The sequence below is a fragment of the Dromiciops gliroides genome, chromosome 1 (assembly GCF_019393635.1).
Source record: "Dromiciops gliroides isolate mDroGli1 chromosome 1, mDroGli1.pri, whole genome shotgun sequence".
NCBI lineage: Eukaryota > Metazoa > Chordata > Mammalia > Microbiotheria > Microbiotheriidae > Dromiciops > Dromiciops gliroides.
In genome coordinates, this window is record NC_057861.1 from 248628857 (window position 1) to 248655976 (window position 27120).

The window sequence follows — 27120 nt, forward strand, 5'->3', positions numbered from 1 at the left end:
ATTTCATGAACCCAGTTCCCTGCAAGACTATGAAGGCATAAGAGAAATAGATAGAAGTGATATGTGATCATTCAGATCAAGCACTGCAAGATTATGATAGCTTTAAAAATTCTATTGGAGCTTTGAAAAATTGCTTCATATAGACAGAACTGTGTTGATGTTGCTTTTATGAAATAATGGCACTACTGAAATTGTTAATATTAATGTTCCATTCATTCAATACATTTAAATTATGATTTCAAATGTGTTAGCAATTAATTCAGGTACCTTTTTTAGCTTTCTTGTCATTACAATACCATTCCCTCTATCCCTTCTTTTCCGTCACTTCTCTCCTTGCCACTTTCTCCCTCTAAATAATCAGCACTCTTTTATTTCTAATCCCAATATATCTTGTCTTGTGCTTAACCTGTTATTGTTCCCTCCATGTAGGGAATGAGGATAAGCTATAGTTTAGCCTCTTTCCATTGTCAAGAACTAGGAGAGGTCTCACAAAACCCTTTTTCCTCTTGGTTGGAATTGACCATTTTGAAATCTATAGAAAGTTGCTTTCTGTGAGTGTGTGTCAGGCCAGGACATTGGGAAGGATGGCCCATATTTAATGGCTGTCATGCGTATTGATATATTTGTTTGAGTAATGATTTGCCTTACCCTTTTTTATACCATTGGTCATCATTGCAATATTTGCTGTTATGATCAACCTGGGAGACAATAGTTTTTATTGTTGTTGTTCAGTCATTTTATTACACATTTTATAACCCCTTGGAGAAGGTAGTTTTTTGGCAAAGATATTGGGGTGGTTTTGCATTTCCTTCTCCAGCTCATTTTTACAGATGAAAAAATGAGACAAGCAGGGTTAAATGACTAGCCCAGGATTATATAGCTAGTAAGTGCCTGAGGAAGGATTTGAACTCATAAAGAGGAATCTTTCTGATTCCAAGCCCAGTGCTCCATCCACCATACCACCTAGCTGCCCTGTCATTCTAATCACCTACAACTTTTTTGCCAAGTGACTAGAAGGAAATCATATTCAATATTTTTAAAGAAAGATAGTGCTGGGATATTAAGGGCAGAATTGCTAATTCTCTTTGCTATCATATGTTTTCTGTCTCTCACTATAGATTCACTCAGACTGTGCCAAGGACCAACAAGTTACATACCGCATCTCTGGAGTGGGAATTGATCAGCCCCCTTTTGGAATCTTTGTTGTTAATCAAAAAACGGGTGAAATTAATATAACAGCAATAGTTGATAGAGAGGTCACCCCATTTTTCATCGTGAGTACTTTATCTGTTTGTATGTGAAACCAACTCTGTTCATTATTTATGGGAACTCTTAAGCTCAGACTGAGGAATGTAGCATCTTTAATCAATCAATTAATGAGTATTTATTGTCAACTTTCTTCTACTTTTATTAATTCCCTGGATGATTTATTCAGCAAGCATCCTATGTGAGGCCCAAAGGGAGCTGGAAGAAAATTTCTGAGAGTAGGAGATGGTTTTCCCCCTTATCCAAAGTCATTAACAATACCTCGCATTATAGAATAAAGGTCTCTAAGGTTTATAGAAATCATCTCATTTCATCTACAAAACAACCCTGTGAGGTATCATTATACCCATTTTACAGAAGAAAGAACTGAGGCTCCGAGAAGTTAAATAGCCATAATACTGCTAGTGGATACCTTCTAAACAAACACACTTAACTGTTTTTCTTTACCCTAAGGAAAGTGTAACTAACTACAGGTTTAGTTAGAGACTTGAAGGGGAGGATGCTAAGGGGGAAAAAGAGGGCTTATCCCCCTAGCTTTTAATGCAGTTGAAGGGGAGAGAAAAAGCCTTTTCATCTGATTTCTACAACTGGAGAATTTTTTCAGGTTCAGTATGATGTCTGTCTTCCTGTTCTCCTAGATCTATTGCCGGGCTCTGAATGCACAGGGTCAAGATCTGGAAAGGCCTTTAGAGCTCAGAGTCAGAGTGCTGGATATAAATGATAATCCTCCAGTGTTTTCAATGACTGAATTTGCAGGAAGTATAGAAGAAAATAGTTATGCAAGTAAGTAACTTCCACTTTGAAATATCCTATATATGTCTTTATTGTTTATAGAAATAGCAGGTACTATCATGTTAAGGAAGAATTACCTTACACGAACCTCAGTCTGTCTCTGCAACTCCTAAACACTGTCCCCAATTTTGCCCTCTGGGATCAAGCTGGACCAATCTAATTCCTCTTCAGCATGACAGTCCTTCAGTATTTAAAGCTTTTTAAAGCGGCTTAACCATTCAGTTCAGCTCCCTCATCCTCTGACACTGCCATTGCCCTGGTGAATATCCTCATCGCCTCCCTCCTAGACTATTGGCATTCTGATGGCTTTCCCTACCTCCAATCTCTCCTCATTCCAGCCCATCCTTCATTGGCTGTCAGACTGGTCTTCCTAAAGCACAGGTCTGACCATGTCACCCCTTTATTCAATCATTTCCAGTAGCTCCCTATTAACTCCAAAATAACATATAAAACCTCTTTGACTTGTAAAGGCCGACATAACCTCGTGTATTCCTATATTTTCAGTTTTCTGCAGCCTTACTTCCCTCCACGTACTCTTTGATCCAGTGACACTGATCTCCTGTTATTCTTCACAAACGACACACAGTCTCAGCTCTGAGCAGTTTTGCTGGCTGTCCCCATGCCTGGGATTCTTTCTCTCCTCACCTCAACCTCCTGACATCCTAGGCTCCCCTCAGTTCTCAGCTAAAATTCAACTTAATACAAGAAGCCTTTCCAGATCCCCCTCAATTCTAGTGCCTTCCTCTGTTAATGATATCATTGATCCTCTTCAAAAACAAAGGACAAATAACAACAATCTCCAATTTATCCTGAATATATCTTGTTTTACATGTCTCCCCCATTAGGCTGTGAGCTCTATCCACTTTTCCATCTAGCTGACTAGATCACAAACATCCAGCCAGGCTTGAAAAGGCACCGTTTACATTATGCCAATAAGCACATCTGGGGGGCAGCTAGGTGGCACAGTGGATAAAGCACCGGTCCTGGATTCAGGAGGACCTAAGTTCAAATCCAGCCTCAGACACTTGACACTGTGTGACCCTGGGCAAGTCACTTAACCCCCACTGCCTTGCAAAAAAACAAAACCAAAACAAAATAAGCACATCTGGTCTGTGAATGCTAAAGAAAATCTTTATCTGAGAAGTAAATTTCTTGATGTAATACAGTAGAAGTTTAAACTTTATAACAACCAATTTCTCTTACCTTTTAGACACTCTGGTGATGGTGTTAAATGCTACTGATGCTGATGAACCAAATAACCTGAATTCAAAAATCGCCTTCAAGATCATCAGTCAGGAGCCTGCAGATTCACCAATGTTTATTTTGAACAGATATTCTGGAGAACTTCGAACCATGAATCCTTTTCTGGACCGAGAGGTAAAATCGTTGTTTGTTGTTAAAGTTGTTGTTGTTTTAGCTGTTACTGTTGTAACCGTTGCTGTCGCTGTTGTTTAAAAGAGTGGTTAGTACTAACAGATTTTATTCAAAGAGGCACAAATAAGAGGAAGAAAAATACTTTGCTAGAAATATAATAGCAAGCATTTATATAGTGCCTACTATGTATACAAATATCGGTTCTCACAACAATCCTGGGAGGTAGGTGTTATTGTTATCCCCATTTGCAGCTGATAAAATTGAGTGAAACTTAAGTTAAATGACTTGCCCAAGGTTGCTTCCTGGGAAGAAGACTTCAGAAGTATACTTTTTGTATGAAATGAAACACACCTATACTTCAGGTTAACACTAGAACATGGGGAAATTATTTCATTTCTACTGATAGTCACAGTAATTATAATAAAGGAAAATAGATAAGCATTTTAACCCTCTTAAGGCTGAATATTAAAGGTAGATGAAAGAGAGTCAGAGGAAGATTTTCAACACATTGGGCAGATATGCTTTGGAAGATTTATGGAAAGAATAGCATAGGGTAAGAAAGTATGGAGAGTTCTAATCTGCTCCAGTGGAGGATATGATCACATTTAAGAAATTCTAGATTGGGGCAGCTAGGTGACACAGTGGATAGAGCACCAGACTTGGAGTCAGGAGTACCTGAGTTCAAATCCGGCCTCAGACACTTTACACTTACTAGCTGTGTGACCCTGGGCAAGTCACTTAACCCCAATTGCCTCACTAAAAAAAAAAAAAAAAAGAAAAAGAAAAAAGAAATTCTAGATTTATCAAAGTATCCATGAAAATCAAGATAGTATTTCCAAAATCTGCTAATCATTCCTGAGAAGAAAGTAGTGTGTCAAAAAAAGAAAGGAAGGAAGAGGGGCAGCTAGGTGGCGCAGTGGATAAAGCACTGGCCCTGGATTCAGGAGTACCTGAGTTCAAATTTGGCCTCAGACACTTGACACTTACTAGCTGTGTGACCCTGGGCAAGTCACTTAACCCTTATTGCCCCGGAAAAAGAAAGAAAGAAAGAAAGAAAGAAAGAAAGAAAGAAAGAAAGAAAGAAAGAAAGAAAGAAAGAAAGAAAGAAAGAAAGAAAGAAAGAAAGAAAGAAAGAAAGAAAGAAAGAAAGAAAGAAAGAAAAGAAGAGTCTCTAGGAAGAAATGAAGAGAGGTAAGGTCAGCAGTGCCAAACCCAGCAGATAGCTTAAAAGAGATTCAAAGTGAGAAAAGAACATCAGATTTGACATTAAGAAAATCATTGATAACTTTAGAAAAAACAGTTTCCGTGGAATGAGAGGTCAGAAGCCAGACCGCAAATATTCGGGGAGTAAATTAGAGAAAAAGAAGTAAAGGCAAAAACTGTAGAAATCTTTTTTTCCTAGAAGTTTGAGTAAGAAAGGGAATGAAAGGGACCAGTTAAGATTGTTTTTCAGGTTGGGAGAAATGTGGCGATGTTTGAAGGCAATAGGGAAAGTACTAGTTAGAGAGAGACTAGGGAAAGAAAGGGATGAGTGAGGATGCAATCTCCTAAAGAAGATGGAAAAGAATAGCTCAAAGGGTTAGCCTCAGCAAGAAGGGCCACCTTTTTTGTTGTAGATGAGAGTGAAAAATGAAGGCAAGGGGTTTTGAAATGTGAAGAACGGTGATGGGAGAAATGAAGAGGAAATTCAGATCGAATTACCTCAATTTGTTTCAGTAAAGTAAGAGGCAAAGTCCTCAGCTGAGCAGTGGGATGAAGAGGCATGGGAAGGGCTGCAATAGGCAAAAGAAAGTTTGGGATAGGTTCTCTGGGAAGTGAGATAGAGAGTCGGGAAGGAATAAAAGGAGTGCCTTGCTGTGATGAAAGCCCAGGTGAAGTTACATAATATAGTTCTGGGATTTCCTCCAGCTCCATTCAGCTGCCCCTGGGAATGAGTAGAAGCAAGCATAAAGTGAGATCAGTCCAGAGCTGAGATCTGGCAAGAGAAGAGAGGTGCTGGGACAAGGGGGCAAGGACAATGATAAGATATTCAAAAACAGATTTTAAAAATTCTATTAAGTGTAAGAGTTGAAATGCCTAACTATTAGGTTAAGGTTGAAGGGGAAGAAGTAAAGTAGGATTGAGGGGGGCAGCTAGGTGGCACAGTGGATAGAGCACCGGCCCTGGATTCAGGAGGACCTGAGTTCAAATCTGAACTCAGACACTTAACACTTACTAGCTGTGTGACCCTGGGCAAGTCACTTTACCCCAATTGCCCCACCAAAAAAAAAAAGTAGGATTGAGGGTAATGGTAAAGTACTGAAAGGTGGAAGGAATGAGTCAGTCAGTTAGCAAACATTTATTAAGTGCCTACTACATGCCAGGCACTGTGCTAAGCTCTGAGGATACAAAGAAAAGCAAAAGATAGCTCCTAGTCTCAAGGAGCTCACAGTCTAACGAGAGCAAAGAAAGGTATAGGAGGGGTAAAACATAGGAAGAGGTGGAATGATAGGAGGTTATGGTCAGATGGGTGAATTTCAGTTTCTAATTAGGAAAGTAGAATACTTGTAGGTAATGGTGAGATCCAATGTGTGATCTTCTATATGTGTGGCTGGCTTGGAGTGAAGGAGTAGGTCAAGGAATAAGAAAATGGGAGGTTAGAAAGTTTGAGGGATCATCTTACTAGGAATCCCCTAGTATAAAGGGAGGAGTTGGAGAGGACAGGAAGGTGGTGAACCAGGTATTCAACTCCTTGAGAAAAGAAAGAGAATGACTTGGCCCTTCTTGCTGAGGTCAATATATTACAACAACCATCATTTGTATTGAGCAGAAAATTTTAATTGTGTAGACTTCAAAAGAGGAAAAGATTACTGAATAAAGAAAGCATGGAAAGATCGTCAAAGTGACCATGGGGAGCAAGAAAAATTTTGAGTTCCCCTGCAAAAGCAGTTACCTTGGTGGGAGAGGGCAAGTAGTATTATCCACAGGTATAGCTGGTGAAAGATAGATAGATAGATAGATAGATAGATAGATAGATAGATAGATACATAGATACATAGATACATAGATACATAGATACATTGATAAATGATAGATATATAGATAATTGATAACTATGCAAAGGCATAAAAGTGTGAGACAAAATGCCAAATTCACCTTGAACAAGTAATGTACATTAATTAATAAGCCTAGAAAGGTAGCCTGTAGTCAGACAGGGAAAGGATTTAAATGCCGAGCTGTACAGTCTTCATTTCATTCTAGAAGAAATAGACAATCTCCTCTAGAATAATTCTAAAGGAAAATGAAAACTCTTAAAAATAGGAGTGATGTGGCCACACCTTTGTTTAAAGATTGGAGAGGGGAGAGATTGTAAAAGATGTAGTAGGGATATGGGATGAATAATCTCCACATCGGACAGTACTTTTGTACCATAATAATAGATGACATTTATTAAAGAGCTTTAGTCTTCAAAGCACTTCATATAATTATCTGCTTTATTTTTCACAACAACTCTGGAGAGTAGGAAACATCCACTGGGCTCCATGAGTTTGCCCAAGAGACTATCTTAAGTAGACATAGAGCCAGGCATACTGACTCAAAACTCCATGCTCTTCCCTACTGAGCCACACTGCTGCTTATGGATTGTCCCTTCATTCAAAGAATTCACCAGGCACTTATTAAGCACCTACTACACACAAAGCATTATTTTGTGTTAATAACTTTCATCTCATTTCCCATTATGGTTCCTTTTTTCTTCTATTACCCACTTTTGGTACACTACAAGGCTTATTACCTTGTCCACCAGAGAAAGCAAAACTCAAACCAGTTAGTGTTTCTGACTAGCACTTCTGGAAAAAGTGTTGATGGAGGTAGAGGTACAATCTGCAATACTAACTAATGTGTGTTAATTATCCATATTTTATCCACCTGTCTCAGAAAGAATGGATTGTTCTTTCTACATCCTCTTCTTGGAATATTATTAGTTTGAATAAGTCATCTGGTTAATGCTTATAAAGAGCTTTGCCTATTTTATAGTAAAGATCAGAGTAAGCACTATTGTTGCATGTAACATTTTTTAATTTTATTTTTTAGAAATATGCTATGTATAGTCTTGTTGTAAGAGGCTCTGACCGGGATGGAGCTTCAGATGGACTATCAGCACAAAGTGATTGCAAAATCACAATTTTAGATGTCAATGATAATTTTCCAAGACTTGAATTGTCCAGTGTAAGTATTTTTTTTTCATAGGATTCTACTAACTTGAAGTAAAAAGGGCATTTTAGGTCCTAGAATAATAACCCTGTATAGCAATATAGATTTTCATTGGCGGAAACAAAACTTCACAAAATTAGATTCTATACTTGGACGTGTATAGTAGCTACAGGGGCTTATGAAAAATAGATTCGTGGAAAACAAGGAGTGATGCTCATATTGTAGCTAACATATAAATATAATTCTTTTCTAAACAATTTATAATATAAGCATTTCCTTGAATTTCTAATGTATTTCTTCCCATACATAAATTAATACTATATTTTTTTAAAAAAAAATTTACCCATCTCTTTCAGAACGTAATAAGTATCCAAGAGAATATGGTTAGCCAGGAAGTGACTCGGTTCAGAGTAATTGACTTGGATCAAGAAGGAACAGACAATTGGTTGGCACTCTTCTTCTTTATATCGGGAAATGAAGGAAACTGGTTTGAAATAGTAACAGATGAAATCACTAATGAGGGAATTTTCCGAGTTATTAAGGTAAAATACAATTACAATGAATATTTTGGATAAAATCATTTTCAAAATAATGACTCATATTTACATCATTTCACAATTTAAAAATGCTTTACTTACATTATCTTAGTTGATGCTCACAACAATTCTTTGAGACAGAGAGTACCATATTTTTATCCCCATTTTACAAAGGAGCTTCCTGAGGTACAGAGAAGCTAAAAGACTTACCCAAGGTCACACAGCTAGTGAGCAGCAGAGTTAGGATTCAAATCTAGGTCTTCTGACCTAAAAGTTCAATGTTCTTAACACTTTACTATCTACAAAGTCTATAATAAAGCAGCTATGTTCACATCTCATCCTAAAGTCAGGTTAATAAGCAAAAACTATTATTCACTGAAATGAGTTTTTGTGGAAAATTGATCTAGGGTTGCTTTGCTTTTTTCCCCCAATTTAGACAAGACTTTATTTTGCTTCTCTTTCTGCAAGTAGTCTACCCTATAAAATTATGAAGGCATCAATGTTAATCAGGTACAAATGTAAGAACAAAATCAAAGTAGAAATAAACATTTTGTTTCATTTTCAGTCTCCCATCTTTGTGTTTTTATGGCATGTCGTGATACCATAACAACAGTAGACACCATTTTAATACCTGAAAATTGCTTTATAGAAATGATTTCATTTCATAATTACACATGTTCTTTTTAACAGTATATTTAACTGGAACTTAACCTTTCCTTTTGGGAAAGTTTGGACATTTTGCAGTCTGTGGGTCATAAGTGTTTAGGCCGTTGTTAAGATCCCATCTATTCCCTTCTACATATGACTTAGCTAATTCTTCACCCAAGCCATAATGTTCCTAATCATTCTAGGGATACAAAACGTTATTTGAGTCACTAGTATATCTCTGACCCACTAGTTCTAGTTCTTTCAACTGATGAGTTCCTTATAAAGAGGCAGTATGTCAGAGGATAAAATGCTGGACTTAAAGTCAAGAACACCTGGGTTCAAATCCTGATTTTGCCACTATGTCATACGACCAAGTCGTTTCAGCTTCAATTTCTTCATCTGCAAAATGTGAATAATACCTTTTGTAACTACCTCACAAGGGTAGCTAAGTGGCTCAGTGGCTAGAATGACAGTCAGGAGGATCTGTGTTCAAATCTGGCCTGAGACATTTATTAACTGTGTGACACTGGGCAAATCACTTAACCCTGTTTACCTCAGTTTCCTCAACTATAAAATGAGCTGGGAAAAGAAATGACAAACCACTCCAATATCTTTGCCAAGAAAACCCCAAATGAGGTCACAAAGAGTCAAGCACAACTACCTGACTAAACACCAATAAAAACTAACGCCCTAGGTTGTTGTGAGATTAACAGGATGAAAGATTTAGAGCTAGAAGGGTTCTCAGAGGTCATCTAATGTAATAAGCTCATTTTACAAATGAGGAAACTGGGGCCCAGAGAGAGAGCAAGTGACTTGTCTAAGATCACACGGGGAGGAAAGAGTAGATGAGATTAGAAACTAGGTCCTTTGCCCCCAAAGCAGAAATAATTTATTCAAAAAGCTTTGCAAACTTTAAAGCATCCCTTTCAAAATGCTCCTTGATAGAATTAACATTCCCTGTTAGCCAGGATACTAAAATGGAAGCTGAAAACCCCCCGAAAGTGAATCAACAACTAATGGTAGCAAGCTATTCATGAGAAACACCACAAATAAGGAAGCCTCTCTCTGCCTCAATTTCTCCGTCCATTAAATGAAAATAACTTTTCCGACGTATCGCTTGTAAGCAATTCCTATTTCCAGCTACTTAGGTCATAGGTTCACAAATAAAGAGCTAAAGGAACATCAAAGGCCATCTGATCCAACTCCCTGTCTTATCCAAGACACTTAAATACCACAAATAGTAAGCATCAAGAAAGGGATTTGAACTTAGGTCCTTTGACTCTACTGCCAATAATTTTTCTGTTGTGGGTATGATATTATTTTAAAAGCCTGAGTTATCATTCTAGATAATCTCTGGATTTTAAATTTGAAAACCTTCATATTCAATAAAGACAGAGACCGGACATTTTAGCTTCATAGAAATGAGGCAAGAGGCAAGTTAATGTTCAACTGAAATTCCAGTGGGATATGAAACAGGAAGATTTGGAGCATGTAGAGATCATGTTTTGTGCTCATGAGTTATCTTTTATTAATGAAGAAGGCTACTAAACAATAAACTACTACTCTTAAGGTCTTTCATTGTTGTGTGCTATGGTCAGTTGAAAGATCAAATAACTAGGTGGCTCTTTTAGCTTCCAACAGCAGCTGGTACCAGTTAAAATCATCTCTCCTCTATCCTCTTTCACTTCTAATTCTGAACCTTACATGGGATAGGAAGGAAGCAGGAGGTAGGAAGGGGGGCTGTAAGGTATAAGCAGACTAGAAAAGTAAGAAGGGGCCAGGTTATAAATGAATTTAAAATTCAAATATAGGATCTTATATTTTATTCTGGAAGTGATAGGGAACCACACTGGTGCTTACTGAATAGGGCAGGGGATCCCGGATGATATGGTCAGACCAGCATTTCTAGGATGATCAATTTGAGACTTGAGACAAGGAAATTAATTAACAGGTTATTGCAATAATGCAGTCATGAGGTGATGAGGGCCTATACCAGGGTGTTGGCAATGTCAGAAGAGAGAAAAGAGTGTATATGAGAGATTGTTAGAGTGACAGTACTTTTCTTTTTATATTCTAGCCTCTTAATTATGAAGAAATGCAGAGCATACAGCTTAGCATTGGTGTTAGAAACAAAGCTGAATTCCATCATTCGGTTATGTCTCAATATAAAATGGAAGCAACCATCATCACAATATCAGTTGAAAATGTAATTGAAGGATCAGTATTTGCTCCAGCTTCTAATACTTACATCATAACTAGGGATATGGGGAAAAATCAGGTCATTGGAGAAATGGTAGCAATTGATCTGGACACAGGAGGACCTTCAAAGACAGTCAGGTAAGATGTCCAATTATAAGCATTCATTTTTTAATAAAAATGCATTTTTTCAAATTTTTAATAATCTCATGAATTCTTCAAAATACAGATATGTAATTGGAATGAATCCTGGTGATTTGCTAGCAGTTAACGAAAGAACTGGCCAACTTATCCTGAAAAATGTAATAACCAGAGAAGTATATCAAAGGCTCAATGGACACTATGAAGGAACTATTCTATCCATAGATGGTAAGATAGCATTTTCTAAAATTTTATAGCTTAAAAGTTTACTAATAAGAGGGACAGCTAGGTGGCGCAGTGGATAAAGCACCAGCCCTGGATTCAGGAGTACCTGAGTTCAAATCCGGCCTCAGACACTTGACACGTACTAGCTGTGTGACCTGGGGCAAGTCACTTAACCCTCATTGCCCAGCCCCCCCCAAAAAAGTTTGCTAATAAAGTCATATTCAAGTGAAATAACAAAATACTCATCATTTCTCACTTACTGAAATAATCTCCCTTTTGAATGAGTTACCAAATTAGTCAATATAGATTGAAACCTTCAAAAATACATATATAGCTATAGATATATTATAATTTCATTAATTCAGAATCTATTAATTTGATGTTAAACTTTTATTACAGCAACTTACATAAACAAAAACCACAAAATAGCCCTCAGTCATGTCTAAGTTCTTTTTCCCCCCCACAGACACAAAGTACTAAAAATAAAATAGTTCTAATTGTCTACAAATATTCCAACTATTGATAATGTAATATCTTTGTCTAATGGCCAGTCACTTGGCACCCTACTAAAATGATTGAGCCATCTCCTTATTGGCATTTTTGTTAATTATGAAAGCAGCAAGTGTAATAAAGATATAACAGTTAAATAGAAGGGCAATTTAGAGTTTTTCCATGGAAAGGTAAGTAAGAGTATTTATGGAATTGTTTTTTACCAGGCACCCAAATGCAACAAGAAACATAGTTTCATGGGATAGTTAATTGTCTTGACTTACTGTGCCCACTGACAATCAATAAATATATTAAGCACCAACTATGTGCCAAGCTAAGTGTTGGAGATACAAAGAAAGTTAGAGACAGTCCCTGCTCTTGAGGATCTTACAGTCTATTGGCAAAGACAATGTGAAAATACAAATAAGATATTTATAGGCTATACTAGAAATAATCAACAGAAAGTGAAGGCACTAGAATTAAGGGGAAATAAAAAAAACTTCCTGCAAAAGAATCTTGAAAGAAGCCAGGGAATTCAGGAGATGGAAATGAAGGGGGACAGGAATGGTGGACAACAAATGAAAGTATTCAGAGTCAAGAGATTGAGTGTCTTATTCAAGGAAGGACAAGGAGGCCTGTGTCATTGGATAACAGAATGGGGGTGGAGTAGGGGATTAAACTGTGTTCAGATTGGAAGGAGGTGACAGGTTATGAAGACTTTCCAATGCCAAACAAAAGATTTTATATTTGATTCTGGAAGTGAGAGGGAGCCACTGGAGTTTCTCAAGTAGAAGAATGCCATGATCAGACCTATTCCTTGAGGAAGATCACTTTGACAGTTGAGTAAAGAATAGACTGGAGTGAAGAGAGATTTGTGTCAGGGAGATCAACCAGCAGGCTATTGCAGTAGTTCAGGTGTGAAGTGAGAGGGCCTGAACTTGGATGGCATCAGTGTTATGGGAAAAAAGAGGACATATAGGAGAGATGTTACAAAGATAAAAATCAATAGGCCTCAGAAACAGATTAGATAGGAGGGGTGAGAGTAAGGAGTCAAAAATGCTGAGGTGGTGAGCCTGAGTGACTAGAGGGGATGGCAATGTCCTTAAGAGTAATTGGGAAATTAGGAAGGAGGCGGGGGCCGGGGAGAAATCCAGTTCAGTTTTGGACATGTTGAATTTATGCCTATAGGATATCCATTTAAGATGGCTAATAGGCAGTTGGAGATGCAAGATTGGAGGTTAACAGAGGTTAGCTCTCTCCTGGACTACATCAATAGCCATCTCACTAGTCTCCCTGCCTCAAGTCTCTCCCCACTCCAATCCATCCTCAACTCAGTTGTCCAGGTGATTTTTCTGAAACTTAGTCTTAGCCATTAACCTTCTTGTTCAGTGAACTCTGTTGGCTTTCTATCATCTCCAGGATCAACTATAAAGTCTTCTGTTTTGTTTTTGATTATTTGGTCCTTTCCTATATTCCAGTCTTCTTACACCTGACTCCCTTTCATGAATTTTATCCAGTTATATTGGCCTACTTTCAAGTTCTCAAACATAATACTTCATAACCTATCTGTGACTTCGCACTGGTTGTCCCCCATGCATGGAATGATCTACTCCTTTATTTCCATCTCTTCATTTCAGTAGGTTCCTTTAAGAAACAGCTCATATCCCATCATCTGTAGAAGGTCTTTCCAACTGCATCCTTCTCCTTTCATATTACCTTCATCTACTTTCTACATATCTTTAACATATATAGTTATTTATGAGTTTTCTCCTCAATTAGAATGTATGCTTTTTGAAGAGAGCAATTTCTTTTTTTGGGGGGGGGAGGTACCTTTTCTTTTTATCCCTTGAACTTAGCATAGTGACTAACATATAATAAACATTTAATAATTGTTTATTGGGTAACTGAAATCAAAGATTTACTCAAGTACCAGGGCCCCAAAATAAAACACAATTATAATTCTTAAGACCATTCCACAACTAGCATGTGTTCTTCCATTAAAACTGACCTTTCTCCTAATTAATTCCAATTAATGAAGCTTTATAATAAACATGATAAAAGATTCTTACCAAAGAGGGAGCACCTTTGGACTCAGTGCTATTATGGTCTTAAAACATTTGTAATGCATGTTGATGAATCCCTACAACCTCTCCTCTATATCCAGCTTATCTGAATAACTCCAACAGTGGTAATATAAATGGTTGGAATTGAAATAATTGATAGAAATTCTGTCCTATTTTTTCTTAACTTGCCCCACATGAAGTTGAGGCTCCTCCTTTGCCTAGATGTTTTATTGCTCTTTTGCTCTTCTATACCCCTTATAGGCCCCTAGCTTTACTTCAGTGTTGTTTTAGTTTGTAGATACTTGTGGTATATTTACATTAGGCAACTAAAGGGACTTTGCTGTCAAATATCCTATGTCCTTCTCTCGTGTTATCCATAACATGGCATTTACTTCAGCAGAACGGAAATAACTTCCAATTAGCTATGCTAGCAGAGTGCCAAAATTATATGTTGTGAATATTAGCAATTTAATGCTTGTGTTTAATTTTGGAAATATATTATGTGGTTATTTTTATAGTATGCTACCTTAGGAAATATGCTTAGCATATCATTCATGATAATCTACATCACCTGAGCAGACATCAGGGGATAGTGATGGCCAGGTGAAGGTAGCTGAAAAGCATGCCGGGGGAGCAGAAAGCCAGCCAGAAGATATAAAAATTGTCCCAAGCACAGACAAAAAAAAGCATTGACAAAAGTTAAATAGATTGAATGTCAATTCCATCAAATGATGTATCTGTTGATTCATGGTCTATGGCAAGGAAAAGTATCAGTGTCAAAGTTCACCAAATAAAGACTGGAGCTTTAAAATCCTCATGTGAATCTCACCTAGTGGATTAACTTCCTTATACAACAGAGTATTCACTGTGAAAACTTCCTCACTGAAGGAAAAAAAAACCAACACTAATCTTTTTTGCTCCCAATGGATTCTGATCCTTTCAAATTTGTTAAATATGAAGAGAAAAAATGACATAGGTGAATCCTTGCATGTCGTGGCTATTCTAATCCCTCAGAAGTTAGGATTTTTGTAAGCTATAGCTTTTCTTAAGTTTAATTATAAGTTTAATAAGTGACATTATTACAATTCTTAAAATTAAATTTCAATGAACACAAGTCATGTGATACCCATCTTTTCTTAGATGTAAATGGTGTTTTTTTTCTCCTAAGAAATTTATCTATCTGCATCATAAATGTCACTTAAGTCTTAAAACATATTTGGACCACCATTCAGATTCAGGAAAGGAGGTACAACTGTAATGCAAATTTTAGCTGGATTTGATATCTACTGGGCCAAATTTTCTTGAAATGAGTCAAGTCCATTAAAAGTTATTTTGGAACAACTAAGTAAATTAAAGCCAAGTCACAAACTGTCAGATTCAAATGAAAATTGCCCTGTATTTAGTCAGTCGTGGTATAAATCTACATACACCTCCCTTTCCGGGCAGTTACAATTTCCGTTTGGGAAATTAGAAGGCCTAGCTCTCTTCATAGAATATGGATGCCCTTGCTTCAGAAGGAGCTTATTTTCATTTCCTTTCATCACTTTAATGAGAGAACAGTCTTTAGGACAGAGGATGTCTTGCTGCTTCAGCTGAATTTTAATTACATTTCTACAGGAGCCCCTTGTAAGACTGGTAAGAATATGACTCTTTTGACAATGCTGAAAAGTCTAAGCAGATAATGATCATATACTCAGGACTTCAGATATGTCATGAGAAAATTTTAAAAAGGAAGCTGCCAATGGACAGAAGAATATAAAAGAAACAGGCAACTTTGTGGAAATCAATTAATCAGTAATCCTTTATTAAGCACCTTCTATATGCCTGGCACTATATTAAATGCTGGAAATATATATTCCGAGCATCTGATGAACTTCATAATGACTTTGGGAGAGGGGACAAGCTGGTAGAGACATATGCTTTGGGATAACAACAGTGTTTTACATGTGACATTCCTTTAATATCTTACCATTTCAGATACCCTCCAAAGAACTTGTACTGGCACCATTATTCTTGATCTGACAGAGCTGGGAGGTGGTGTCACAGAACCGATCAATGGTGGTGGTGGAACTGGCACTAGTGATGGCTCTAACACCAATTCTTTTGGCCCTGGAACCAATGGTGGTTCTAATACCGGCATGCCCCGGGAACCTGTCTCAGAAAACCCTGAGGAAAACGGGAACACCCATACCGATTATCCTTTGACTTATAATACTGTAGATTACAATCCACCCAGACCGCCTTTTGGAGATAATATACATCTTGGTCCTGCTGGCATTGGGCTGCTTGTCATGGGATTCTTGGTGCTTGGGTGTAAGTATTCCATTTCTTTTTCTAGTATGTATAGAAGGGGAAGAAAGGGAGGAAGTGGGTATTTTCTGTTTCTCTACTAAACTTGGCCTCATAATTTCTTTACCATCTATTCAAATTTGAAATCTAGGCTACTGCTAATGTGGAAGAAACATGAGTACCCATGATAGTGAATGACTAAGAGTGTCTAGGTAACTAGTGCAGCACTTATTTGGAAAAGGGCTAGGGGCCTCTAGTTTATACCATCTTTTACTCTGTATAAGGCTGTGCCTACATAAAACAGAATTATTATTTTCATTTAAATTGCAGGCAATGTATTTGTTTCTGATGTTGTTGTCTCATTTTTTTATTGTATAGTTCTTCCTTTTGAAATAGGTTAGAATTCACTGATTCATACAAAACATATTAACTATTAAGATCCTGCTCTGTTCAGGGAACTAGAGGCACCTAGGTGGTACAGTGGATAGAGCACTGGCCCTGTAGTTAGGAAGGCCTGAGTTCAGATCTGGCTGCAGATGACTTACTATCTCTGTGACCCTAGGCAAGTCACTAAAAATTGCTGTCTGCCTCAGTTTCCTCAGCTGTAAAATGGAAATAATAATAGCACATACCTTCCAGGGTTGTTGTGAGAATAAGATAGGATAATATTTATAAAGCACTTGGCACAGTACCTGGAATAAAGTAAGCACTATATTGATGCTTATTCCCCATCCTCACTATACTAAATCCTGTGAGAGATACAAAAATAAATGATAGAATTCCAGCCTACAAGGAAATTAGAGACTAATAGGAGAGAAATGATGTAGGAAAATATCTAGGAATATATGGATAAAACAATGTATATTCATTCAAAGAAAAAAGCAACTACTTATTTGAGTATCAAGGAAGGTTTCATAAATAGGTGGCATTCGAACTGGACCTTGAATTTTTATTAAATGTTTGGGGAAGAGGCCTATATTTCATGGAAGAAGACTATATAATGAATAAAGGTGAGCTCTGGACTTCATTTATTTCTATGCCACATTATCATGAATTTAAGAGTTCAGTGAGTATAGAGATTAGTATAGCTTGGAATAGCTGGAGAAGAATCAATAGAAAACTTGATCTAGGCCTTGATAGATAATTAGGATTTCAACTAGTGGAAGAGAAGGGAATCGTCATTTAAGGAGAGAGAAGCAGCACATGCCAAATTATCATAGACTTCAAAGCCCTAGCTTTTGAATTTGATGAGGCCAACTAGAGGGAATCATCTTAAATTCTAAAGAAGGTGAATTGATGACAAGATTCTAGAAATGGCTGCTCTGTAGTATAGTATAATTGAATGCAGTCAATGACAGAAACTTAAATTGATTTCGGTGTCTGAAATATTTGTGTGTGTGTGTGTGTGTGTGTGTGTGTGTGTGTGTGTGTGTGTGAGGCAGTTGGGGTTAAGTGACTTGCCCAGGGTCACACAGCTAGTGTTAAGTGTCTGAGGCTGGATTTGAACTCAGGTCCTCCTGAATCCAGGGCTGGTGCTCTATCCACTGCACCACCTAGCTGCCCCCTTTTTTTTGTTTTGTTTTGGGTTTTTTTGTTTTTATTTTTGTTTTCTGCAGGGCAATGAGGGCTAAGTGATTTGCCCAGGGTCACACAGCTAGTGTCAAGTGTCTGAGGCTGGATTTGAACTCAGGTCTTCCTGAATCTAGGACTGGTGCTTTATCCACTGCACCACCTAGCTGCCCCATCTGAAATATTTTAAAGTTGTTTTTCTCATCTTCTATAGCAATTTCAGAACAAAATGTGTTGACCATGAGGTTTTCTCAGTTAACTATTTCCATGAAAACAGAGATCTATTGCTAATTTCAATTTATTTCTACTTCTCTTTGCCAGTGGTCCCATTTTTGTTGATGGCATGTGACTGTGGGGGAGCCAGTGGTGTGGGAGGAGGCTTTGAACCTGTTCCAGAGTGTTCAGAAGGTGCAATACATACCTGGGCAGTAGAGGGACCCCAACCTGATGTAAGTATTGATCTTTTATAAATGTCCTTTGCAATTCAGCTGAAACTTGAGTGCTAAACAATTCAGTTAAGAGGTCAGAAATGCAGCAGTCCACATTTATTAAAATCCATTGACCATGAACTTTCCTCTTAGCTTCTGACAAGTCATATGAATAGGAGTAAGAGAAGGAAAGCAAAATAAGTAGAAGAAATCACCTGTTGCTTCAAGAAACTAACAATGTAATTGGGAGAGATGGAACACACCCAGACTGGAAACTCCCTCACCAGAAGTTCCTGACATCAAAAGAAGTTGCAATTCCAATCTCTCTCTCTCTCTCTCTCTCTCTCACACACACACACACACACACACACACACACAAGCACACCTTAGAAATCTGAGGGAAATAGAAGGGATAATAAAAAATATGAAATATATAATGGAAAAAGCCAATTTTTTGTTGCCAAAGGGAAGGAATAATGTTTTCCTTTCCGTTAGGATATAAACAACATCTGTGTGCCTGTTATACCAGTGATAGATGGTACTGGAGTTATGACTGAATGTATTGACAATACTGGTAAGTAGGAAACAAATTTATTTCCTATTACATACTTAAAATGATAAGAAAAAAAATCTATATTTTGTACTGTCAAGGGAAAACCACACTTTCATTTTAAAATTTAGTAGCCTTTACTTTGAAGATTTCTCATTTGTATAGAATGTGTTTCTAGAGAAACTATTTCTAGTTTTATTCTTTTATGCTTCCATGGTCCTGTGATCTCAGCATTGGGGCCTCAGGAGTATGGTGGTAAATGACGAACAACTGGCTCTGGGGCAGGGGGAGCAGGTTGGGGTGGGGGGTAGAATGTATGCACAAAAAAAGGTGTAAGTTTAATCTGCATTCTTGACATTCTCTCCAACCCTTTCACTTTATACTTTTAGTATAGCCAATCAATACAATAATAAATCAGGACATTTATCAGTTAACCCATATTCTCACTCCTTGAACAAGCCAACTCCTTTTCTCATAAATGGCACCAATTACATTGCTTCTCCTGTGAAACTCTACCTTGGTATTGTGCTGTAGCCTGCTCATGCCTACCACACCCCATACATTGCCCTTTGGATGACCCATAATGATAAATGGTATTTGGGGTTTATAACTTAATATTTTGAAATAATAGCCATAGAGTACAGCTAGATGGCATAATGGATAGAGTGCTAGACATAGAAACAGGAAAACCTGAGTTCAAGTCCTGATTTGGACATTTATTAGCTGGCCAAGTCATTTAACTTCTCTCATCCTCACTTTTCTCATCTGTAAAATGAGGATAACTAGAACACCTATCTCACAAGGTTGTTATAAGATTCAATTGTTACAACATATGAAAAAAGGTTTGCAAACTTTAAATGGTGGTATGTAAATATTATCTTTTTAGGGTTTTATAGATGATCTGATTGGTGTTCATTTCTTTGAGCAGGGCAGGAGCATAAGATGTTAATGATGGTCAGGACATTTCCCCCTGAAGTTAGGGCGGTTTTTATTTTTTCAAAATTTTTATTAATTATTTAACTGTAACTCGGGTAAATTTAGCTAGTGCTCATTTGTAAGATTTGAATCTCCACCTTTTCATTATGAGATCGCTAAACAGATCATCAGGGTGACAGCCTGAGAAATAAGGTTCTTCTCTATATCCATAGAAGTGTCAATCTCAAAGTTGTTAAACATAACCAACTACTTAAGAATAAATATAGAACATCATAGAGACTATTCTACTTGAACTGGGATGTACAACAGACATTTCTCCCTTCCATGACAGGGTGCACAGGGAATTGCTTCTTTCTTTCTTTCTTTCTTTCTTTTTTTCTTTTTTTTTTTTTTGCAGGGCAATGGGGGTTAAGTGACTTGCCCAGGGTCACACAGCTAGTAAGTGTCTGAGGCCGGATTTGAACTCAGGTACTCCTGAATCCAGGGCCGGTGCTTTATCCACTATGCCACCTAGCTGCCCCAGGAATTGTTTCTTGGGAAGTCATTAAATAAAGGAGAAATTATTTAAATACAAGTTTGTCTTAAGGCTCTTGCCTTAAGACTAGAGACTAGACTAGACAAGATCTTGGGATATAGCCAAAGAATCACATGCATTATAATTTAAACCATTTGTTTATGTCCTTATTAGAGATATGGATTAGCTAGTTATCATGCACTGTGTACCTTTCACACATTTTCTGATAGTCATACCATTTTGTTTCTTTAAACTAAAGAATTGTTTTCTTTCATTCTTCTCCAATCATGTGACTTTTTTGTGTTCTCCATCAAATTCTCTAAACTTTATCAGAATTATGGAGAGCTTGAGGGCTGGAAACAATACTCTAAGATCTGAGCGTATCAAGTGTACTTTATGAAACAGCATCCTAGTTGTTGTTTTTTTCTTACAAGTAGCTGAAACTACCATTCGCTCATGTCCACCTCCCATTTCCTTCCCCTCCCTTCTCATTCACTGTCCTCATGACTTTACCCCATCGCACACAGGACCATGAACCATAGGTGCATCAAGTAAACAGTGGGTCTCCAGAATCTCAACAACTTTCTGGCAGACAAGAGCTATGTCAAGTGGGTTTTTAGATATATTTTATTTTTCCCAATTACATGTAAAAACAATCTTAATGTCCTTTTTTGAGTTCTAACTTATTTTACTTCACTCCTCCTCCTCAGTCATTGGGAAGGAAAGCAATTTGATATAGGTTTATACATGTACAATCATACAAAATGTATTTTCCCATCAGTCATGTTGTGAAAGAAAACAAAGACCAAAACCAAGAAAAATAAGTAAAGAAAAGAAGTCTGCTTCAATCTGCATTCAGATTCCATCAATTCTTCTTCTGGAGGTGGATAGCATTTTTCATCATGTGTCCTTTAGAATTGTCTTGGATCACTGTTTTGCTAAAAAATAGCTAAGTCAGTCATAGCTAATTATCATACAATATTGCTATTATTGCATACACTCCTCCTAGGTCCTAGTTCTGCTCACTTTACTTTGCATCAGTTAATGTAAGTCTTTCCAGCTTTTTCTGAAAAGCATCTTGCTCATCATTTCTTATGGCACAATAATATTCCATCATCATTATATACCAGAACTTGTTCAGCCATTCCCCAATTGATGGGCTTCCCCTCAATTTCCAGTTCTTTGCCACCACAAAAAAAACTGACATATTTTTGTACACATAGGTTCGTTTCCTTGTGTCCTTGTTTTTATCTCTTTGGGATCCAGACCTAGTAGCTGGGTCAAAGGGTATAAACAGTGTAATAGCTTTGGGGACATATTTCCAAATTGCTCTCCAGAATGGCTGGGTCAATTTATACCTCCACCAACAGTGCTTTAATGTTCCAATTTTCCCACATTCCCTCCAACATTTGTCATTTCCCTTTATGCCATATTAGCCAATGTGGCAGATGTGAACAAGATGAAATTTAACAGGGAGAGAGGTAAATCTTTACACTTGAGTTCAAATATCAGTTTCACAACCATCATCTGGGGAGAAATGTATCTTGTTTAGACAACATTTTGTCAGACAAATATTCTAGTGGAACTACAAAACAAGGTTTTAATAGGCTTCAAGCTGAATATGAGTTGACAGTACAATGAAGCAATCAAGAAAGCCAATGGGAATTTAGGCTTCATAAAGAGGGGAAGAATTCAGGTTTTATTCCCTTTGTTCTCTTTCCCAATTCGACTACATCTGGATTATGATGCTTAACTGTGAGTGCCATATTTGAGGAAAGACAATAATAAACTGGAGAATATTGAGAGAAATACTACCATGATGGCCAAGAATAGTTAGGGGAAGTGAGGATGCCCCAGGAGACAGAACTATGAATAAAATGTTGAAGTTCTTAAGAGGCAAACTTAGTGGTGGTATGAGGAAAATGCCCTCACAATTGGTATCATGTTATCATAGACTTTTTGTTTTATTGACATGTTTTGCTTTTTAAATTACAACCATTTAGATATTACTCTTATTCTGTGAGGTGTTACTTATTGCAAAGTAAAAACTAACATAGTGACCTCATCAGAAAGTACATGCAATACTCCACATTTCCTACCCCTCAATGTCTCTATTTTTAATTAACAGAAATCTATTCTTCCCACCCTCAAGTGAAAAAATATATAAAAGTAAAACAAATTCCTTATAACAAATATACATAATCAAGTCAAACAAATTTCCTCATTGGCTGTATTCAAAAATATATATGTCTCACTCTGTACTCAAAATCTATCATGTCTCGGTCAGGAGATACATACTATGTATTTCACTCTTTTTGCACAGGGCGATTCTTGCTTCTTCTAACTTCTTTGTTTTTAAATGCTCATGAATATGTTGTGCCTATCTAGATAAAAAAGTACTTCAGTAAACTTCTTTGGAATCCCAAACATTTAAATTAATTATGTTTTTAGGAGTTTATACAGATGAATATGGAGAAAGAGGGATGAGAGATATAGGAGAAGGAGGAATCAGAACATCAGAATTGGAAATATCAAATGGAATGAAACCACCTGTATGTTGGGGAAAGCCTGGATCATTAAGAAAGAATTCCATGAAAGAATACAGAGAAGGAGACCAGAATATGAAATTCATGGAAAGCTACTTCTGCCAGGTAATGAACATAATATCAGCTTCTGCTTTATTTATGACTATCAGCATAAGCATATAAATGATATTTCAATAATACATAATCTCCTACTCCATTCAGTTCTTTTTTTTTTTTTTAGTGAGGCAATTGGGGTTAAGTGACTTACCCAGGGTCACACAGCTAGTAAGTGTTAAGTGTCTGAGGCCAGATTTGAACTCAGGTATTCCTGACTCCAGGGCCAGTGCTCTATCCACTGCGCCACCTAGCTGCCCCTTTAAGTTCTAATATTATATGGCCTTATCAGACAGAAAACATGAATATGGTGGGAGGGTAGTATTAGGACAGCCAGATTCCCTAGAGTATGTTTTTGAACTTTCTGGAGTACAACCAGCTACCCGAAACCATAGAGGAATGCCAAAGCCTAGAGTGATGTCACTTGGTTTGGCCATCTCCAAACATTTAGGTAGCAATGATTTTGCAACATCCAATTCTGATGCCTTTTTGGAGGTGTATCAATCAATTAATCAATCAACAAACATTGACTGAGCACCTATTACATGTCAGGCACTGTGCTAAGAACTGGAAAGACAGAAGCAAAAAACAAAATAGTCCCTGCTTTCCATCAGGTAATACACATGGGCATATATAAGTATTTACAGAATAAATAAACACAAGGCAGTTTAAATTCTAGGTAATTATGGAGAGGGGACACTAGTATTAGGTGGATGAGGAAAAACTTCATGAAGAAAATGATCTTTAAACTATCTTGAATAAAGTGAGGAATTCTATAAGGCAGAGGTAAGGAGGGGGTATATTTATAGGCAAGGAGGACACCCAGTTAAAAGGCATGGAGGTGGGAGATGGACTGCCATGGGTGAGAAACAGAGCGAAGGACAACCTGTCTGGAAGTAGAATGAAGGAAGTGGAGTTATATAATAGGGCTGTAAAAATAGATTGGATCCAAGTTATGTAGGCCTTTAAAAGTCAAATAGAGGAGTTTATATTTGATCCTAGGGACAATTGGAAGCCGCCGCAGTTTAGTAAGTAGAGTAGCAATATGATCAGAACTGCATGTAAGAGAATTAAGTCATTTTGTCATCTGGAGGAGACCCTGGGATGGAGATAAACTTGAAACAGGAAGATGAATTAGGAGTCCATTGCAATATCTCAAGTAAAAGGTGATAGAGGCCTGAGTTGCTAAGCTGGCTCTTTTAAATAATGAGAAGAGGATAGAGGCAAAATTCCGTGAATGTAGAAATGATAAGATTTGGCTGCTGGTTGAATATGTGGGGTGAATTTTGGTAGAAGGATAGATTTGGGGGAAAGATAAGTTTCTGTTTTAGACATATTAAATTTGAAATGTCTGTGAGACAGGCACTTTTAAATATATGATAGTTGGTGATATACAAAATGGAGCTTGAGAGAGACTTGGACTAGATATGTAGACCTTGGAGTCACCTGTATCTAGATAATAATTAAACCCATGGAAGCTAATGAAGCCACCAAGTGAGAGAGTATAGAGGGGAAAAAAAAGAAGAGAGGCCAGAGCAGAGGCTCAGGGGACACCTAGAGTTACATCCCACAATATGAATGATAAGCTAGCAAAAGGGGATTTAAGGAGAATAGAAAACCAGGGGAACAATGTCATAACAACTCAGAGAATAGAGAGAATGCTTAAGAAGAGAAGGGGATCAACAGTTAAATCCTTTGGAGAAGTCAAAAATGACAAAGACTAGAGAAGAGGCCATCAGACCAGCCAACAAAGAGATGATTTGTAATTCTGGGGAGAGGATAGATTCAGTTCAGTCAGGAGGTCAAAAGTCAGATTGCAAAGGAAGAAGTGAGTGAGAAAGAAATAGAGAAATCTATAGACAGGTTTTTATAGAAGTATGGCTGAGAAAGAGAAAAGAGACATAAGATGATATTTTGAAAGGATGGCAGGGTCTGGAAAAGATTTTCTTAAGGATACATAAGACTTGGCAAGTTCAAAGTAATAGAGAAATAACCATTACATAGGGAGATAGTGAAGATTAGAGAGAAAAAGGATGATGGAGGGGACAATCTGTTGGAGAAGAAAAGAAGATGTGATAAAAGTGACACATAGAGGAATTGGCCTTAGGAGAAGATAGAAAAGGGACCACCTCGTTATCAGAGAGTGGAGTAAAGGAGAGAATTGGGGGATAATGTGAGGAAATATTAGGATAAAGAAAAAGGGAGAAGAGGTAGCTCACAACAAATACTTTTATTTTTCACAGGGAAGTATGAGGTCCTCCACTGAAAGGGTGGAGGAAAGGCTAAGTGTTGGAAGCTTGAGGAGTAGAGAGGCCTGTGTGAGGAGTAGGATAGAAAATCAGAGAGGAATCGCCCGATGCAGTGAATGACCAATTGAAAGAAGGAAGGAAATAAACATTTATTAAATGCTTTTATGTGCCAGGCACTGTGCTAAGAACTTTATAAACGTTATCTTCCTCAATCCTCACAACAACCCTGGAAAATAGGTGCTATTATTATCCCCATTTTATAATTGAGGAAACTGAGGCAGAGAGTGGTTAGGTGACTAACAGTCACACAGCTAGTAAGTATCTGAGGCCAAATTTGAACCCAGGTCTTCCTGACTCCAGGTCCAGCACTCCATCCACTTCACTACCTAACTGCCTCTGTTAAAATAATTTGTTGTTGTTATTGTTAGCTGCTACATATGGTATTTTGCTAGCGCCTATGCAAAGTATATTGACTTGGTCCCTCATTCTAGAAATGTACATTTCAATATCATAGACAACACACAAGAAAGAGTAAGTGATTTGCCTGTAGGTTCTTTCACATAGCAGAGGGTCATATGAAGAAAGGCATCAACCAGAGTCGAATTCTTCCAATCTTTTTGTAGTCAATATTTTGGATAAATCTTCCTGGCCTCTTGATATAATTCCATCTGAAGGTTATACACAGACAAACCAAGATGAGCTCCATTCTCCTCTTTCACAGTTACTTACTGTAACGAGAGGCATCATAGGTGGAGATGCACAAAGAGCAACATCAGCTTTAAGTACCTTCTTCCAAACATTCAAAGAAACTGTGGCAATTACCCAGATGAAGACTAGCTATCCCACCTGTATTATCATAGTGCATTCTATCCAAATTGAGCCAAACGCAAATTGACCATTAGAGTGAGTCCATAAGGTGGTCACTAATTTCTCCTAGACTATGTTGAGTACACCATCAATACTAAATGTCACTGAATTGGTGATTCCAAATGATTGCCAACCAAATTGTTGGGAGTGACTTCCTCATGTATGTTATATATTTTTAATGTTTGGTGAAATACAAAGGGCATAGGATTTGAAGTAAAGGGTCTTAGCCCCTCTCTGTCTCTACCTTTGTGAGCTTGGACCAGTCACTTAACCCTTTGGGTCTCAGTTTCCTCCTCTGTAAAATGAAAGGGTGGGACTAAATGACCTCCAAGTTTCTAAGTTCTTGTGAAATTTAAAATCTAGATTTACACTTGACAGTTACTAGCTGTGTGACCCTGGGCAAGTCACTTAACCCCCCATAGCCCTGCAAAAAAAAAAAAATCTAAATTGTGTGGTTGCCTTAAATTAGAAGCTTTAGCACCAGTCTTTGGGCATTAAGCATTTATTAAAGCATACCAGGTATTAAAAGAAAAAAAATGGGCAGCTAGGTGGAGTAGTGGGTAAAGCTCCGGTACCTGAGTTCAAATCCGGCCTCAGACACTTGACACTTACTAGCTGTGTGACCCTGGCCAAGTCACTTAACCCCCATTGCTCCGGGGGAAAAATAAACAACAACAAAAAACACATAGAGTTAAGAAAATACCTATCTAGCCTAGAGTTCCAGCCTGGTCTGGTTCTTCCACAAGTCCTCTGCCACAAGCCTGCTTCAATCCTTCAAAAACTGCCTATGGAGAGGTTTCTCATTCTGACCCCAGTAGCATACGTTAACTTCAGGGTGGGCCAGGTGTGGCCCCTCCCAAATGAGTCAGCTAAACTCCAATAATTTTTACCACATTCTGAATCTATGATCCTATGATATCCCTTCATCAGATATGTTTTTATAAATCCCAGAACTCTCATAGAACTCTACCTCTCATATATTTATCATGTTCTGTTTTGTATTTTAGTTTTTTCTGCAGATGCTAAATCTCCACTGCTAGACGGCATCCTTTTTAAGAACAGAGATTAGGTCCAATTTTGAATCAACATGAATACAGTGCTTTGCATATAACATATGCTTTTGAAATAAAGGAATGGGGGCAGCTAGGTGGCACAGTG

General features: G+C 37.6%; 1 protein-coding gene across 1 annotated transcript in view; it reads left to right on the forward strand.

Moving 5' to 3' along the window:
* Positions 1-27120, forward strand: part of DSG1 (desmoglein 1) — a 31976-nt gene that overhangs the window by 3408 nt on the left and 1448 nt on the right. Inside the window, exons 4-12 of the mRNA XM_043993709.1 lie at positions 1119-1274; positions 1905-2049; positions 3269-3435; positions 7504-7638; positions 7980-8165; positions 10885-11144; positions 11233-11372; positions 15899-16234; positions 18101-18228. Of these exons, the coding sequence (XP_043849644.1) occupies positions 1119-1274; positions 1905-2049; positions 3269-3435; positions 7504-7638; positions 7980-8165; positions 10885-11144; positions 11233-11372; positions 15899-16234; positions 18101-18228 (1653 nt within the window). The remainder of the gene's footprint in view (positions 1-1118; positions 1275-1904; positions 2050-3268; positions 3436-7503; positions 7639-7979; positions 8166-10884; positions 11145-11232; positions 11373-15898; positions 16235-18100; positions 18229-27120) is intronic.